General features: G+C 37.0%; 2 protein-coding genes across 2 annotated transcripts; both read right to left on the bottom strand.

Annotated features, from left to right (window-relative positions):
* Positions 1 to 995: 995 nt before the first annotated feature.
* Positions 996 to 8534, bottom strand: LOC115438277 (uncharacterized). Its single transcript, XM_030161765.1, has 7 exons — positions 8440 to 8534; positions 5002 to 6946; positions 4081 to 4250; positions 3778 to 4001; positions 3292 to 3421; positions 3103 to 3203; positions 996 to 1984 (listed from the first exon to the last, which is right to left on the bottom strand). Exons 2-7 carry the CDS (start codon positions 6926 to 6928, stop codon positions 1765 to 1767), a joined length of 2772 nt encoding a protein of 923 aa, XP_030017625.1. The 5' UTR covers positions 6929 to 6946; positions 8440 to 8534; the 3' UTR covers positions 996 to 1764.
* A 716-nt stretch (positions 8535 to 9250) lies between these two features.
* On the bottom strand, positions 9251 to 16025 carry lgi2a (leucine-rich repeat LGI family, member 2a). The gene is given in 9 exon segments (XM_030162310.1): positions 9251 to 11584; positions 11683 to 11847; positions 11964 to 12133; positions 12315 to 12386; positions 12494 to 12565; positions 13703 to 13774; positions 15146 to 15217; positions 15424 to 15534; positions 15536 to 16025. Coding segments are annotated over 9 exon segments (1701 nt in total). The 5' UTR covers positions 15685 to 16025; the 3' UTR covers positions 9251 to 10766.
* Between the last annotated feature and the right edge of the window lie 432 nt (positions 16026 to 16457).

The following is a 16457-nucleotide window of genomic DNA, read 5'->3' as shown; positions in this document are numbered from 1 at the left end:
GAAGGATTATATTCTGTGCTTTCTCATTTCATGTCTTCCACTGTGCAAGAAACTATATATAAACAATCAATAGCCAGAGCTACATGTGAGTATAAGCTATGTTTGGTAAGCAAATGGCTGCATTGTCTTTCAGCCATTTAATACTTTCCTGGTGGTATTTTTCTTTTTATCCGTCAATTACTGTTCCAGCAGTATCTAACTAAAAAGTTTTGTAAATTTATTTAGGCGGTTTTTCTTGAACAGCAATTTCCTCAGTTTCTGAAACATCTGACAGATTATTCTATCATAAACACTTCTTTCAGGATCATTTAAAGGTACCATCATTACTACTGAGCTCTGTCATGATATCTCCTCTGTCACTGACCCTCAGATCAATCTTCTATTTTTTTGTTTTTTCCCCCCTGAGGCTTTATTGAACATAAATGAGCCTTACAGACACAAATGGTATGGCAGAAACAAAATGATCTTTAACATTTACAATGAAAACATAAGCCTGGTTTAATTATATGTCAAGCAATTATTTCATTTTTTTGTAGATAAATCCAGAGTGTCAAATAATGTATTAAAAGTGTTAAAAATTTGATTGATGTGCCAGAAAATATGCAGTTTGGAGTTGGCTATTTAGTGTAAACAGTAAATACTCTAAATTATTACAAAACAAATTGATAAGTAAACAGTATACTTCAATATTCCAGTTAATTATTTATAGTGTAAATGTATAAATGTACCCACCACAAGAGGTCACTATTTCACTGTATATAAACTGTTAATCTACATTTTGGATAAAGTGTTCGATTTGGTAGGTCAGATCATTAGTAAAGTGGTCCCTTCCTATCCTAAATTATGTATTTTACATATTTAGGCAGGAGGCTTTCAATAAATCAGTCAATAAGATGAATTACACAATGAATAAAATCAATTAAATAAAAAAAAGATTAAAATGTGATCCATAAAATGAATAAAAATGAATGAAATAAACAAATACAGTGAAAAAGATGGAGAATGCACTTTTTATTTATTTACAATGGGGACAATTCCTTGGCAAAAGCTCAATAAGACAAAGGTGTATATCTACAACAAGCTAATAGAGTGGTTTATCTTGTAAATAGTAGTCCTGTAAAAATATAAAATCTCAAAACATAAACTCCGCATGTGGAAAAGGACTCCCTGCATTTATATGATTGTCTTGAAATGTCCTTACTTATTTATTGCACTGATTTATTCTGTATTTAATATGGTAATTAACCCATATAGACCCAGTGCTACTTGTGTGGTAGTTCCTGAACGATTTTTTTCGCTATATTTAATATTTTTCAAGTGATTTGCCACCATTTATTATGAAATAATCCTTTATATTTTACATTTTTCCAATGAAAATCAGGTGTTTTCCAATATTTAATTCACTGATCATATAGATGTTCATAAAAGGTCAGATTCACCTTGAGGATTATTGTACCAAAAACGGAGACAACTCAAGAAAAAGTGACTTTTTCAGAAAAATATATAATTTACTGAACAAGTAAAACAAGACTGTTGCCTCCACAACTTGGCCCCAGATAAGCAGAAGAAAATGGATGGATGGATGGATGGATGGATGGAGGCACTATACATTTTAGATCAGTCGATGGTTTTTGTTACTGGGTGTTTGGGTCTTTATGGGTTATTACAGTGCGAAACTGTATTTGCTTAACCTTCATTGTCCTAATGATTTCTTGTACAAACTTGTCAACTCTTTTCAAAACCAAATCTCTTTGCAGCTCAACTTTACTTCAAGTCAGCAGGTTGAGACTCTTGCACTGGAACACCAAGATGCTCCTCAGTGTTTGTGGTTGGCAGAACAAAGCTTGCAGCGAAGCCTTCTTGTCGAAACATTTCTTTCAGAGGGGTCTCTGAATTCCACTTTTGTTTTTTGGCAAACTTGTAAATGCACCCAAAGAGGCCAGGAAAGACTTTTGTCACATCAACCTCAGCTGCATATTTGGCACTGTCAATGAGAAGCAGTGAAGACACGTTAATCTCTCACAGTCATGACTCATGAACATTGATAATTTGGTTTGTTTGTGTAATGACAGACCATAATAATAAAATGAGTACAAGTCAAAAACTTATCGATTGTAATTTTTGGTTTCAATAGTGGCAAAAGATCATATTCAACTCAAATTCTTACTTATTTCAGAGATGAATTGCTGTTTGTTCTATTAGCTTATTTTTTCAGATTTTTTTAAAACACACTCTACTGTCCATTTAATTCTGAGTTACGCTTTTTTAAACCAAATAAATAACAAAGTACAATTCTGTTTTCAATGTTCCTGGATGATGAAGGCTAACATTGTTGTTTGGTGGCTTGTGGTTTTCCAAAGTTACAAGCCAGTCAGCATTTTCAATCGCCACAATGTGTGTTTTATAGAATAAACTTGACTAATAAGTGTTAAAATCTGCTTTAACTAGATTTAAAACCTGTTTAAATGTAAAAGATCCCTGTAAATAATACACATACTAAACACAAAAGTCATTTTTAAGGCTGGATATAAAACTCTTTTTAGTGAAAATGTGCAGCCTATTAAGACAAAGACTAATCAATTCCAGTTCTTAAAACTAAGAAAACCATCTTAAATTTGTGCTTCACATACGAGTTAAGCCCAACCTCAACAAATTTAACTTAATACATTCAACAATCTCATGTTATTTTTATGTTTATGGCCATTTGTAGAAGCATTTACATTAGAAGGCTTTTATTATGTGACAGTTATAGAAGTGTTGCATTTGTCAAAAACCACATTGCAGTACTTTTAACACTGAAAATATGAGCAGATTAAAGTGAGGGTTTGTACGAAATATGACCATCTCTACTTTAGAAATAAGAAATTAACAATAAAGGTCTTTCTCTAATAAAACCCTTTATAATAAAACCTAGTACCTTTTGCAGCCGACAGGAATAAAAGATTTACACACAAACATCATCTAAGGACATACATACAGTATAGTGTATATGTAATTTACCCTGCCAAAGTGGCTGGTGAGTGACATGCTACTGTTGAAATCCACCTGCATTTAAAGAGTTGGTTGTTAATGTCAAGCCCTGTGTGAGGCAGATGGTCTTACTAGTGCTCATGGAGGTTTCGTATGAAGCGCAGTAATCCCAGTATGTTGTCAGGGTAGGCTTTGTTCTTTTTATCCATCATCTGGACCAACTCTGGTGGAAACTGCAAAATAAATGCATTTAATTGTAGAAAATGACATCTATTGGTGTAAAGTGTAATTTAAGGATCTGCTGTAGTATGCCCCAGTCACCTGATTTTTCCACTGTTTGAAGGCTCCGTCCTCAGCACATTCCTCCACTGAACTAATCAGTTCTTGGTCAGCGTTTCGGCAGTTGGACACCTCGTCCCTGTTGCCAATCTTTTTCAAGTATTCAACTCTCCTTAAAGACAAAGAAAAGTTTTTCAGGGTTATTACGACTGCAAACTGTACACACGTTAAAATGTCTCTGCTTTGACATGTACAAAAAAGCATAAGGGATGAAAACTGCTCAGTAAAACTACTCTGTCATTGTCCATTTGCACAGTCACAGCTGTTACTTGGAAAAGCAGCTAATGGTTTGAATCATGGCATCAGTTCTATTTCATGTGTTTTCAGTTATGTTTGGAAAAACATGTTTGTGTGATATGATTATATTTATGCTGATATTAGAGGGTCTAACTTTATAGTCTAGTAAAACTTGAATATCTCTAGAAAATGTCAGAAGAGAAATGTCAGTGATGAATTCATCTTCCTCACTTTCGACTGGTCCAGAAGAAGGGATGGCTCAAACACTCCTCCACTTTAGGTCTCTGCTTTGGTTCTTCATTGATCATCCATTCGATGAGATCTTGTGCAACCACATCTGGAACATGGTCCAATTTGTACTTTCCGTGGTAAATGTTTGACTCACATTCAAAGGATTTGTCACCGAATGGATGATGACCTCCTGAGAGGATGTAATAGATCAGCATCCCTGCCACCTGAACAATTACAAACAAAAAATGTTCACCTTGTTGACACTAATAAAGTTGTTGAAATTGATGAGACACAATTACTGACCTGTACATCAGTGTTTGACTTGAATGGAATATCAGGTTTTCCTTCTGCTGCTATAGTTTCCTTGGCCATCCAGCATTTTGTTCCTGCACTGCATGTGCGCCAAGTTGTTTGTCCTTTGAGCAACCGTCTACTTATCCCAAAATCTGCTAATCTTGCTCTTCCACTTACATCTGAAGAGGAAATAATGTTGAAACATTTGGAAAATAAAAGATAAAAAAAAATGTTAATACAAGTGTTAGTATAGCTCCCAAAATTGAGTGTACCCTTCACAATTTTAAAATCATTTCAATCGTAACTTTCCAGGAAGCTGCTATAGAGGCAGTGATGCAAAGAAGTGCTATTTCACAAAGCAGATACAATAAAAATGTGAGAACACCCTTATAACACAGTCACTTAAAATCTGCAATGCCAATATTTTGTTTGGAAACCATGTTTTTATAACAGCATCAATTAACCACTGAGTTCACAGGTGCTGCATTTCAGCAGAACAATAACCCTCATCTTCCGTCCAAGCCTTAAAGAAGGAGTGGCCAGGAAGTTGTGGGACTGTTCATCTAATGTAACACTTCAGCTCAGCTCAGAGTAGTCATTATCAAGAGAGGAAGAACCTCCAAGTGAAGACCTGTGCAACTCTGTGAACTCAGTACAGTATAGGATCAAGGCTGTTCTGGAAAACAATGGTTCTTACACAAAATACACAATGAAAATAGCACAGATTTTAAGTAATGGTGTTATATACATGTCTTAACCTCTATTGTCATTGTTTTGTTCTGTCATGTCTACTCTTTAACTTTAGGGAAGTGCCTCTAAAGCAGCTGATTTGGACATTAGAAATAATTTCATTGTACTTTACACTTTTGGGAGCTAAAGTGTATTTATTTTTCAAAATATAGTAAAGAGTACCCTTTTAAGTTGTCTTACCAATCAACAGATTCTGTGGTTTCAGATCACGGTGGAGAATTGGAGGAGACTGACCATGAAGCACCTGCAAACTATCAAGTAACTGCAACACAAGGTTCTGTTTGGACAGATTATCATGTTTTTTAATGTATTCTTCCAGAGTGTATTCACACAGCTGAAGAGCCAGGTATCCAAAGTTCAGATCCTCTGCAGCATCAACATATCGTACTATAGATGGATGATCGAGTTCTGGAAGTCGGAGAAATCCTTCCTCGTTCTTCAACACTTTATAGTTGGATTTTGTCATTCTCTTAAGAGCAACTTCTGTTCCATCATCTCTCAGCCCCAAGAAGACTTCAGTTCCATCACTTCCTTTTGCTATCAGAAATTCTGCATCATTCACATAATTAATGCTTCCAATTCTGGTTATATTACTTTTATCATGACTCTGAAGCTTCTCTAACTTCTCCTTCCACCTCTTGCTGATTTGTAGCCATTTGAGACCTCCTAATGAATCAGTGGTGTTGACATGAAATGGTTGAACACTGGAAGTTGATTCCACAACAGGAACTGCTGTTGAATCATTTGCAGGTCTGGAATCTACATCATATTGGATGTCCTGCTGCTCTGACCTCTCCTTCTTTTTCTTCTTCTTCTTTTTCTTCTTCTTTTTGCTGGATCCAGAGACCACTGTACTGTCTTCACATTCTGACTTTGTTCGTTCGAAATAATTTTTCAGTCGTCTCAGCGCTTCTTTCAGCTTGTCATTCATTTTCATATCTGCAGATGTCAGTATGTCCTCGGGCACAGAGGTTATCCCCACCGATATAAAGATGTCAACTGCACACTCAACTGGAAGCAAGTTTGCAAGTACCCCATATGTGTAAACTCTGATGTCAGATGGGTGGGAGTTATTCACAAAAGGGACAAGTGTTTTGCATAACTTTTCAAGAAAGTTGGAATCCCAGTGTTTTAACCCTTTTGTTTTCTGTGTTATTACATACAGCGTTTGTAAAACAGCTTTCCAGACATCAGGTCGGTTTTTTAGGTGGAGCTTTTTCAGTAGCTGAGTGATTATCTTCAGTGCTTGCTCATTTGGTATGTCTTCCATTGTGCAGAAAACTGCATGTAAACTATTAATAGCCAAATTTATGTGTGTGTTAAGTATGTTTGGTAAGCGAATGACTGCATTTTCAATGTAGGAATTCAGGTTTCCTGTGTCTTTCAGCCATTTAAAACTTTCCTGGCAGTACTTTTCTGTATCTTCCCCTGTTACAGTGAAGAGTATTTCAATCATGGCTAGGTGGATCTGAGGATGTTCCAGCAGCATCTGATTGTGAAAAGTTTTGAAAACTTCCTCATGTCGTTTCTCTTGAATGGCAATTTCCATTTCCATGAAGCATCCAAGTTTTGAACATAATTCATTTCCTTCTGATGCAAGTTTGTGAATCATCTGACAGATTTTTCTACCAAACATACTTCGTTCAGGATCATTTAAAAGTACAGTTGTTACTAGTGCACCAGCAGAGATGAGCTCTGCCATGACATCCCCTCTGTCACTGATGGCAGCCATTTGTACTGGTGTGAAACGTGGAATGGGAATACATCCCTTTGGTGCAGCATTAGCCTTAAGCAGGATTCTCACAAATATAACTGGAGCTTTGGACATGGAGACATAATGCAAAGGTGTGAAGCTATTTTTGGAAACTATGTTTGGGTTTGCACCCTGATCCAGAAGGAAAGTACAAATATCCTCCTTGTGATTTACAACAGCAGCAATTAATGGTGTTATATAATCATTCCATTCTTTGCATGGGTAACATGTATCAATGTTGTTACATTTTAGTAGGGTCTTGAGCTTCTTGAGGTTGTTATTTTGAATACACAATATTATAGGATGTGTTTCACTTGGTGGCACCATCACTTGGAACTGTGTGATGATATTCATGTTGTTGTTCCAGGGAAACTGTGAAAGAAATAAATGTATATTGTTAAAATTTTCAAGCATTAAGTTGATGATCTTATAATGTGGACTATTTATATAGTCCACATTACATCTAGATTTGTCCCCCATATCCTCAGAAAAGCCCTTTAGGATAAAACCTGCATGTATGACTTTTATACTGACTGTACTGAAACAGGATGAGGAGTTATTTGACTTTGTCAAAGAATGTACACTGAAAAAATGTCTCATTTCTGATGAGCTGAAATCAAGGGTATCTTTGGTTCGGGGAAACTGGAAATTCTATCTTTTTTTTTTTTTTTCTTTTTTCAGAATTTATTACAGTACTGATAGAAGTGCCTGGGCACATATTTGAAACAATTCAGACCAAATCAGAAACAGATGTGTTGATAACAGTTATTTATTAAATATTTGACCAGTATTATCTTGTTATTACTAAAGAAGAATGTTTGAGTTTTCATCTCATAAAATTAGCTTCTTTTTTTTTCCCAAAAATAAAAGCACTTCAGTTTCACTTCTTCTAAAACATCACACAAAAGCTGGGACAGTAAAGCACCTGTCACTTGGAATTTTCCCATTTCATTTTTTTTTTTTTTTTTCAAACCACTTGAAGGATGTTTAGACACTGAAGACATCATTCTCATTACAAATAAGACTGGAACAAAATTGCAGATGCTAAATGCAACAGCACAGCAGCTCCTCATTGTATTTTGTGTTTCAAGATGCACTTTCTGCTGGGGTCAAGGAGGAGCCTCTGTTTTTTGGGAGGTTTTTTGAATCACAGCTGTACCATCAAAGCCCCTCTAAACTCTAAACGCATCTCTTCTTTGTGCCTACACAACTTAATTTATTTAACAACTTAACTTGTATGTAAAGCATTTATGAGTAGTGTTACACAAATAAATGTTTTATTATTAAACTACCGTTGTGATGTGTTGGCCAAGTGGTTAGGCTGCATATGAGGTAATTACTTCACTGAGCAGTGAATAAATGTATTCATGTATACCATTCTCCACTCTCTTTCCCCTATCACTGCCGCATAAAGACAAAAAAAAAACAACCCTTTCATGTGTGACTTTCCTGTACTTTGTGTACTTGATTAGAAAACTCACAACAGAATGAGGAAAATTCAGAGTTAAGATTGGTATTGAATTCTGCAGTTGATAATGCTACAGTGCATTTTTCATTTCAAATCATGACTTGTGAACACAGACATGCGTCACACCCTGCCCTTTCTGTTTGTTTAGACTTTACATTTCCTCATTCAAGCTATTAGAGGTCAAAGTACAGCACTAAATATCATAATAATTTTGGTGCAAGTATATACAATTATGAAACACAGCACTAAATTTCTTAGCGTATATGACAGTATTGTAAAATGAGTGATAAGGGATTATGAAAAGAATATGTACTCTCCTTAAGTAGGCAAAAAAAAAAAAAAAAGTTTGATTAGTTTAATTAAAGTAGATGTTAAAGAAATGTTGGAAAGTACTTACAAATTGATGCCGATATTCTTGTAATTGTTTCACTTCTGTTCTTATATCTTTGCAGTCCTTCTTCCTGTCTGTTAGTCAGTCACTTTGACTTCAACTCTGTTTCAGAGTGTCAGGCTCCACCCTTTCCTGGCAGCACAGTCTCACCTGCCACGGCACCAGACAGGTTCAACTTGATAATCAATGAACACAATATGTAAAAAGAAAAACAGGAACATTTCTCCTTCAGAATGCACAATGCTCATCTCAAACAGGTGATACACCATCAGTGAGTGAAGCCAATAATAAATGGTCCACAGTTGTGTGACTATAGCATGGGTTTGCATTATGTCATTGCACAACACAGTGCATCTTTTGCAATTTAAACTGTTAATTTAGGTTCAGTTCAAAAAATGTTTGGGAAGGAATGGTTCTTGGACCAAAAAAGAGTTTGTTCGAGGTGCTCTTTGGAAAAAGGGATTCAAAAAGTATTAATCACACTGGAAGAAAAATCCAAGGCACTGTCTTTAAACATTAAAATGCCTTTATTATCATGGCATGGTCATATCTAGACCTCAAAAACTTCTACGCGTTTCGGCTTCAAGCCTTCATCAGGAGGTCAAAAACCACTTTGACTTCCTGATGAAGACTTGAAGCCGAAACGCATTAAAGTTTTTTAGGTCTAGATATGACCATGCCATGATAATAAAGGCATTTTAATGTTTAAAGAGAGTGCCTTGGATTTTTCTTCCAGTGTGATTAACATTCATGTAGATTGTTTTAATATATTTTCACATCCATGCTACTGCCCTAAGAATAACAATACATCTTTCCGTCATATTTTCACACATTTATTTTGATACTCAACAGATTAGACTTACAATATATTTTGAGAGTAACATTCAATATGCTTAAAACAAAATCATACAAAAGAATGTTTTAAAGCTTGCATATTCCATTATGTTTTGTTTTTATTTGCAACTCCATTCACTTGATAAGTAGAAGCACTTTAGGCCTCTGAGTTAGTTCGTTTTATGTAAAAAGAATTTGGCAAACATCCTGCTCTGAATGTCATGCTCTTGCAAGCTGCAGTAACATTTTTTTTCTTAAATAAGTGCAAAGATTTGTTCAGATTTTTGTGTGACATACAGGTAGTGGCATTACAGACCTTGTTTTATGTACATTCAAGATCTTCAAAGAACAGTATAGAAGACTGAAAAAGCCTCTCAACTATATTTACATTTTGTGTCCTCTGTCCTTTATCAAATTAATCTGAGGCCAATGGCTTCTGCTGTGAGGAATCTTTTTAGTAATATTTTCAAAAGAACTGTTAAGTTATGCAAGGAGTCCAACAACTTTTTTCTACTAGATTTCAACTAGGTGTAATTTCCCTGACGTCACCTATACACATATCCTCTCCACTAAATGGATAAAAAAAAGCATCTACTTTGCCTCTTACAGTACCTAACTGAAAGGGTATCTAAACGGGGATTTTTCCATTAATATATGTTTGTCTACAAAGGCATTAGCTATATCCAGTCCTGAATAATTCACGTTCTAAAATAACAAACCACATCTTCATTTTTACTGTACGCAATATACTCTATAGCACCTACAGTAACATTTTCCACTAAACAACTACACTCTGTGGACTGTGGTCGCAGCCATGTAATTAAAGGTTTGTGCTTTCAAGACATTCCCTGTATGGAAAAAAGCAAAAGGGTGTGATACTTCATCACGACCAGTGGGAGGCACTGTGGGCCCATCACAACACAGAACCCCAGAGCTGATAAGGCAACAGTCTATACATTACCACAGGTTTGGAGGACATGAGGTAAGTGGCATTAAGATGAGCAACCACACCTGTAACATCCTCAGTTGCCCCAAATGAGAAGAAATCAGAAATAATAATACAGTATTCCTCTCAGGTCCTATTTTCTCATATAAAACCACTAGCACAGGGGATACTAAACCATCTGAGCAGCTCAAATTAAATTCCCAATTTCTTCCCTCTGGAATGTAAGCTGGATTTTTTCCGATAATACCAGCTGCCTGGTCCATTTGCCCACCCTCTTGACTCCCAATCTTTCTGAAGTGGTACTATTTCTAAAAGTCTGAGAGACCACAAGTGCAGGCAATTGGACGAGGCCACTTAGAAATAGCCAAAAAACTTAACAGACTATCACAATTTCCAACACGACTAGAACCAGCTCTTATATGTGACAGGAAACGATGTAGGAATTGATATTTGCCAGGCCATTAACTCCGTTCTGGTCCTTTCTTTTCCTTTACAATCGTATCTTTTTAATGGAAGACATTCGATTGCAGAAGGGGCAATAAGGCACAGCCCCTCACAAGCTCAAGTCAATAATGATGTGCTCAAAGATCTTTGTATTTCCCTTGAAGCTGGAAGCGAAGATGAAGTCCCTGCGGTCAGTGGAAACCACAGTGAATGAGCGCGGTGCTTGGATATACACCTCCTTAAAGCGATCAAAGATTTTCATTTCATCATCCCACAGGTAAATCTGTGAGAAGGTGTAGTCGCTTCCCAGGGCCAGGTAGTAACGTTCTTTGAAAAAAAACGGCTGGAGAATCATGCAGCCTCTTGATGGTAAGGCCTGGATCTCTGCAAACTGTTTGGGACCCCAGCGGAGGACTTTGGAGTCTCCAATATAGCGAGTCATAGTCAGAAACAGTTCCTCTTGGATCCGGAAGTGCTTCACTGCGACTACATCCTCCATATTAGGGATCTCGCCCTGCAGGATGAACTTCTGGTTGCTCCTGCTCCACTGATAGATCACTGGGACCTGTGAGCGACTTGCCAAGATTAGGTGGGCCTTTCCATCCAGATCTAAGAATTCAGCATCTGTGTCACGGTACCACTCATGCAGCGACTGGTATGAATAAAAACCCTTATCGTTCCACTTGTAGAGAGTGGACAGACCCGCTTTTGAGCTGTCAGCAACAACAAAGAACCAGTCGCTACCAATCTGAAATGCCTCAATGTCATTGGGTTTGGAGATTTTGGACACTTCAATGTCCTGGAACTTGCTGAACCTGCTTTGGTCCTCATCGAACTTGTAGATGTGGGAGCCACCGAAGAGCTGAGCCACAATGACAAACACTTGGTTCTGGATGAGAACTGACTTGCATGCCACAATGGACTGACCTGAAAGGCATGAGAAAGTAAATATTACATCAATGACACATGTTTGAAAACCAACAATACTGAAGTTTTTTGGTGCAGCGTTTTAAGACGAGGCGTACCTGTTATGTTATCATAAGTCCTGAAGTTCATTTCTATGTGGTCCCATTGCAAAACCATGCAACTCTCTGTACTGGGAGCAGCAATAGCTACGTAGACGTCATTCTTATAGCTGAAAGTGTCAACAGAAAGAGACTCGGATGCTACGGACTGATGAAGGATGAAATCTGTGAAAGGGCATATTCAGAAATTATTGAGTGCAGAGTGAAAACAGCCACAGGAGGAAAAAAAAACCCAACAAAGTGCCCTTTAGACAAAGCTGAGTGGCTCAGGTTTTTCTTACCAGTTGAGATGCATTCATTGTGCAGACTAGTCATATCATTGAGACGCTTGCCCTTCATATCCTCGGGTCCAGCACACACGACATCAGACACTGTGGCATTGGTGTTCTTCAGCCATGTCATCAGCCACTTGGCACGACAGTCACATTCGAAGGCATTACCTCTCAGATCCCTGCAGAGGAGGAATACTGCATGTAATTGCAAAGAAATGAAATAGACAAGCTAGAAACACCATGGAATGCCACAAAGATGAGGAAGGAGACAAACAAACATGACCTAGGAACATCTTCAACATTATGACGAGTGTAAAAGGACATTTCTTTATTTATCGCAACAGAGAGTGATGCACTTACAGCTCTATCAGTGAGTCCAGGTCAATGAAGAGGTCCCTGGGCAAGGCTTTAATGTTGTTGTTTGCCAAAGATCTAGACACAACAGCAGCGGATCAATACAGCAAAAGGTACCTGATAAGATTATCATAGTTCCACTGCATGGAAAATGTTTGAGAATGACTTCAATGGGTGGAACGTACAAGTGAGTCAAGTCCCTGAGTCCTCTGAAGGCATATCTGGATGTCGTCTCTATCTTGTTACTCTCAATGAACCTGCAAAGGACATGTGATATCAGGTGTAGTGAGAAGTTTGAGATGCATGACAGCATATATGTAAGTGTTTATTACAAGGAATCAGTGAAAAAAATACTGCAAATACAGTGGACACAAAAAAGTCTAGGAGAATGCTTCAGAATTTCATGAGAATGATTCCATTTCCAAAAACATTTGGGTCAAAGAAACAAAACTGCAACCATGAAAGGGTCAATGTTACAACTCATACTTCATCAAGTGTTGCTTCAAGTCAATTATCAGTAAGGATTAATTTAAATATTTAGAAAAAGTTTGTTTATTACATCTTGTAGGTGGAAATGCAGTCACTCATGTTGGCTATCATGATTTATTCGTCTGATAGTGAGATCTACTGTGCTATTTTCCTTGAAACTTGGTGAAACTTGAAGGATAAAGCCTGGGCAAATGTGAATTCCAGGATAGATCTATAAAAACAGGTTGTCTAGCATTACAAGGTAGAGTGTTCAGACCTAAGGAAGGTATGCAATAGTAAGTAAAACATTATAAAAGTGTAATTTATTATTAAATATCAGAGTGCATATTATTTTTTGATGAAATTGGCCACTAGAAGGTGCAAAACCAACCACTGATATATCACTGATACTCATTTCCTTTCATGCTTTTTGTAAATTTCAATAATTTTATGTTTTTCAGATTAAAGTCTGCAGATTTATCCACTGGTGATCTTCATAAAATCAAGATATATGTTTAGGTTCTACGCAAACTCCCTGCATACTTATTGTTTACTGTTCATACAGATCCCCATTAGCTTCCACCATAGTGGTTGCCACTCTTCCTGGGGTCTGTTAAAATACAAATACAGTTACGAAATACATACATCAATAAAAAAGTTTACAATTCATTATCATCAGCAAGCTGAACATTTCATCTCAACACAAAAACCTTCAAACATTGAAACTTTTTTCTTTAAAGCAACTTGGACTGCGAGAGTCAAAACAATCATTTGCATTACTATATTTCCTTGAGTAGTTCCTGTTTGAGTGTTTTGCTTTTTTTTAAATGAATGCAAGCTTTTAGTGTGTTTAATGTGTGAAGGTAACTTATTCCATGGACTGGAGGCCCACTTGCTACTTGAAGGAAAACAAGACAGAAACTTACAGGTATTCCAGATGTGGAAGGCCTGAGAATGCATCATCCCTTATAGTTGTAAGAGAATTGGAATTCAAAAGCCTGTGATAAAAAAAAACAAAAAACAAAAACATTAAATAATGATCTGTGTTATGAACATGTCTGCAAAACAGCAACAATCTAAATTCAGTCACCAAAACACACAAGCTCTTAATGCAAACACTATAACCAAGATAAAAAAAAATAAGTGCATCACCATATTTTATTGCCTCTGTGACTGTTTAAGTAACTGTACTGACTTAAAAAGCTCAAGAAAAGCACATCTTCTCAACCCATAAAGACCCAAATAGCCACTGATGACCAAAACCATCTACTGATGTAAAATGTTTAATACCTGTTGCTCCATTAACGCTCTCAATCCATGTAAATAACTGGTGTAAAATACAGTTTGTCATCTTTTCATGGTCATCAGATATGACCCATTTGGATGTGCAGAGCCTCCGTAGTTACCATGGAAACACTGTCATCTTCTACAACACTGATTCACCAGTAAAACCCATTGCTAGTGGATGGGCAGACTTGGTTTATGCTCAGTTATTGATATATTTGTTGAAAATGCCATTTTCTTAAGTTTTCTCTGTTTCTGATTTAATAACCTTTGGATTTACTCTGAGCTTTAATGAACATCAACATGATCAGTGGATTAAATAAAAGAAAATATTGCATTTACACTGAAAAAACACTAAATACAGAGGATAGTATTATAATAAATGGTGATAAATCACTTAAGATAGGTTCAATAGAGGGAAAAATATATTTGGGAATTGCCACCAAAGTAGCATTGGGTCTTCAACTGAGAAGCAACATACCTTCACTCTCCCATTAACATATGACCCTTAATGTAATCAGTGACACATACAAAGTGCTGTTTTTGTGGAAAATACTCTTTAAAAAAAACTTGTAAATAAAAAAAAAAAAAAAATCCTGAATATATGAAAAGACACTGAAGCCATAAGAGCAGCTTTACACTGAGACATAAATCATCATGTGTGACCTCACTGCTTAACTGCTCTGAACCTACCCCGCCTTCGTCCATGTTGACATCACAAAAATCTCCAGTGGAGTAATAACCACACAGATTGATGGCTTCTGTTAAGTACAATGTGGAGCTCATTTATTTCCAGATGTCCAAGCCTTTTAAAAGCCTCCCCTGCTAATAGCTGTAACACGCACCAAACAGACTAGGAAAGCGCATTACTGCACCCCTTAATGCATCCACAGAGTGTTAGTTTATGTGAATTCATGTGTTTCAGTTGCATCAAACCTGCAATTAATCCATGTTTTTATATGCCAACATACACTCATGGCAAATTAAAGTATTAGGGTTTTTACTTGGTTATATCCTAACAGCACAGTGACATAAGAGCAACCCAACACATGAGGTGGAATCATAGGAAACTGAAGTATTCTTACAATAGCTGAAGAGATGACATGTGAGCAAACATAGACTCTTTGACCTCAGAGAAAGTCCCATTGACGATACTCCTGGAAGAGACAGGGAGAGAAGATGGGAAAACCATGCAAAAATGCAAAATAAATGCAGAAAAAGTGGTGAATTAAATGAGATAAGACGAGAGACTGCATTGCATGTGTACTCAGTGCAGCCCAGGACTACTGAAAGGCAACTTCAATAACGTACACTGTTTATATATGTACTGTTTGATCAAATATCATTTAGAAAGGCTACTCACAAAGAACTGATGTCGTTGGGGGTAATCCTTGGGACATAGGATGACCCGACGCATATGATCGACTCCTTGGAGCAGCTGCATGTTGAAGGACATCGGAAAACCTTCTTTAAAAGCCCCGGTTGAGACAAACAGGAGAGCGACACAAGAAACAATGCCCAAATCTTGAGAGTTGGCAGCATCTTTCTTGTCGGGCTCGCATGTGTAAGGTTTGCCGAGAGCACCGATGGAGGCAGATGGCACCGCGTTTACACCCTGCACCATGAAATGCTGCACTGGCTCCCTGACATCAGCAAATCAGCTGCAGCTCCCCTCCGTCCTCTTTAATTATTTATTAAGTCCCGGATCCAGCCGGGGAACTGTTGGTTAAATAACCATGCACCATATACGGAGAAAACACGGCTGCCACAGGCGATCTGGAACCGATATGTTTCGTTAAAAGGTGATGTTGGTTTCGGTGATGCTTAGAGGAATAGAAACCTGGACGTTTTTTTTCAAGCACTTATAGGAAATGTAGTCTCATGTGGCATGTTATTATTGATGCACATACTATTTTTAGAAATGCATTTTAGATGGAGTTAGGATTTTGACATGTTTCATTTCATTTCATCAATCTTCCCTTCCAATAAAATGAGATTAAAAACACAAGCAGGTGTGTCATATGAGTATCTGAACCTTGAAGTTAGAAACTATTAACAGGATCATTTCATATACAGTAACCACAGCCCCTCCTCCATTCACAGGCGCATAATTGCAGCACCATGGACAGCGCCTCTGTTGACGTCCATGCAGAGCTGCTCAGACGTTTTTACTTTTAATTCACCTGAGATACAATCATATTTCCATATCCTCCTGAGACCCAGCAATGCATTTTTGTCCTATGTAGACTACAAGATTTTCACAGCTTTACTAAAAAAAAACAAAAAAACAAAAAACACTGTCCACTGCAAGACATTCCATAAAAATTTTAAAAATGCATCTGAAAAAACTGTTGCATCATGCTGTTTCCAAATAAAGGCAATCATTTAATGTAAAAT

This window comes from Sphaeramia orbicularis, chromosome 18 (genome assembly GCF_902148855.1).
Source record: "Sphaeramia orbicularis chromosome 18, fSphaOr1.1, whole genome shotgun sequence".
Classification (NCBI taxonomy): Eukaryota; Metazoa; Chordata; class Actinopteri; order Kurtiformes; family Apogonidae; genus Sphaeramia; species Sphaeramia orbicularis.
The sequence above is the reverse complement of the archived record's forward strand: the minus strand, read 5'-3'. Positions and strand labels throughout refer to the sequence as shown.

What these genes read in the sequence shown, in the direction of transcription:
- LOC115438277 (XM_030161765.1), bottom strand. Translation starts at nt 6,928, where the DNA reads ATGAATATCATCACACAGTTCCAAGTGATGGTGCCACCAAGTGAAACA. An exon ending in ACCACAGAATCTGTTGATTG is followed by an intron (nt 4,251 to 5,001) that starts GTAAGACAACTT and finishes TTTCCTCTTCAG; the next exon opens with ATGTAAGTGGAAGAGCAAGA. An exon ending in TTCTTCTGGACCAGTCGAAA is followed by an intron (nt 3,422 to 3,777) that starts GTGAGGAAGATG and finishes TTTGTCTTTAAG; the next exon opens with GAGAGTTGAATACTTGAAAA.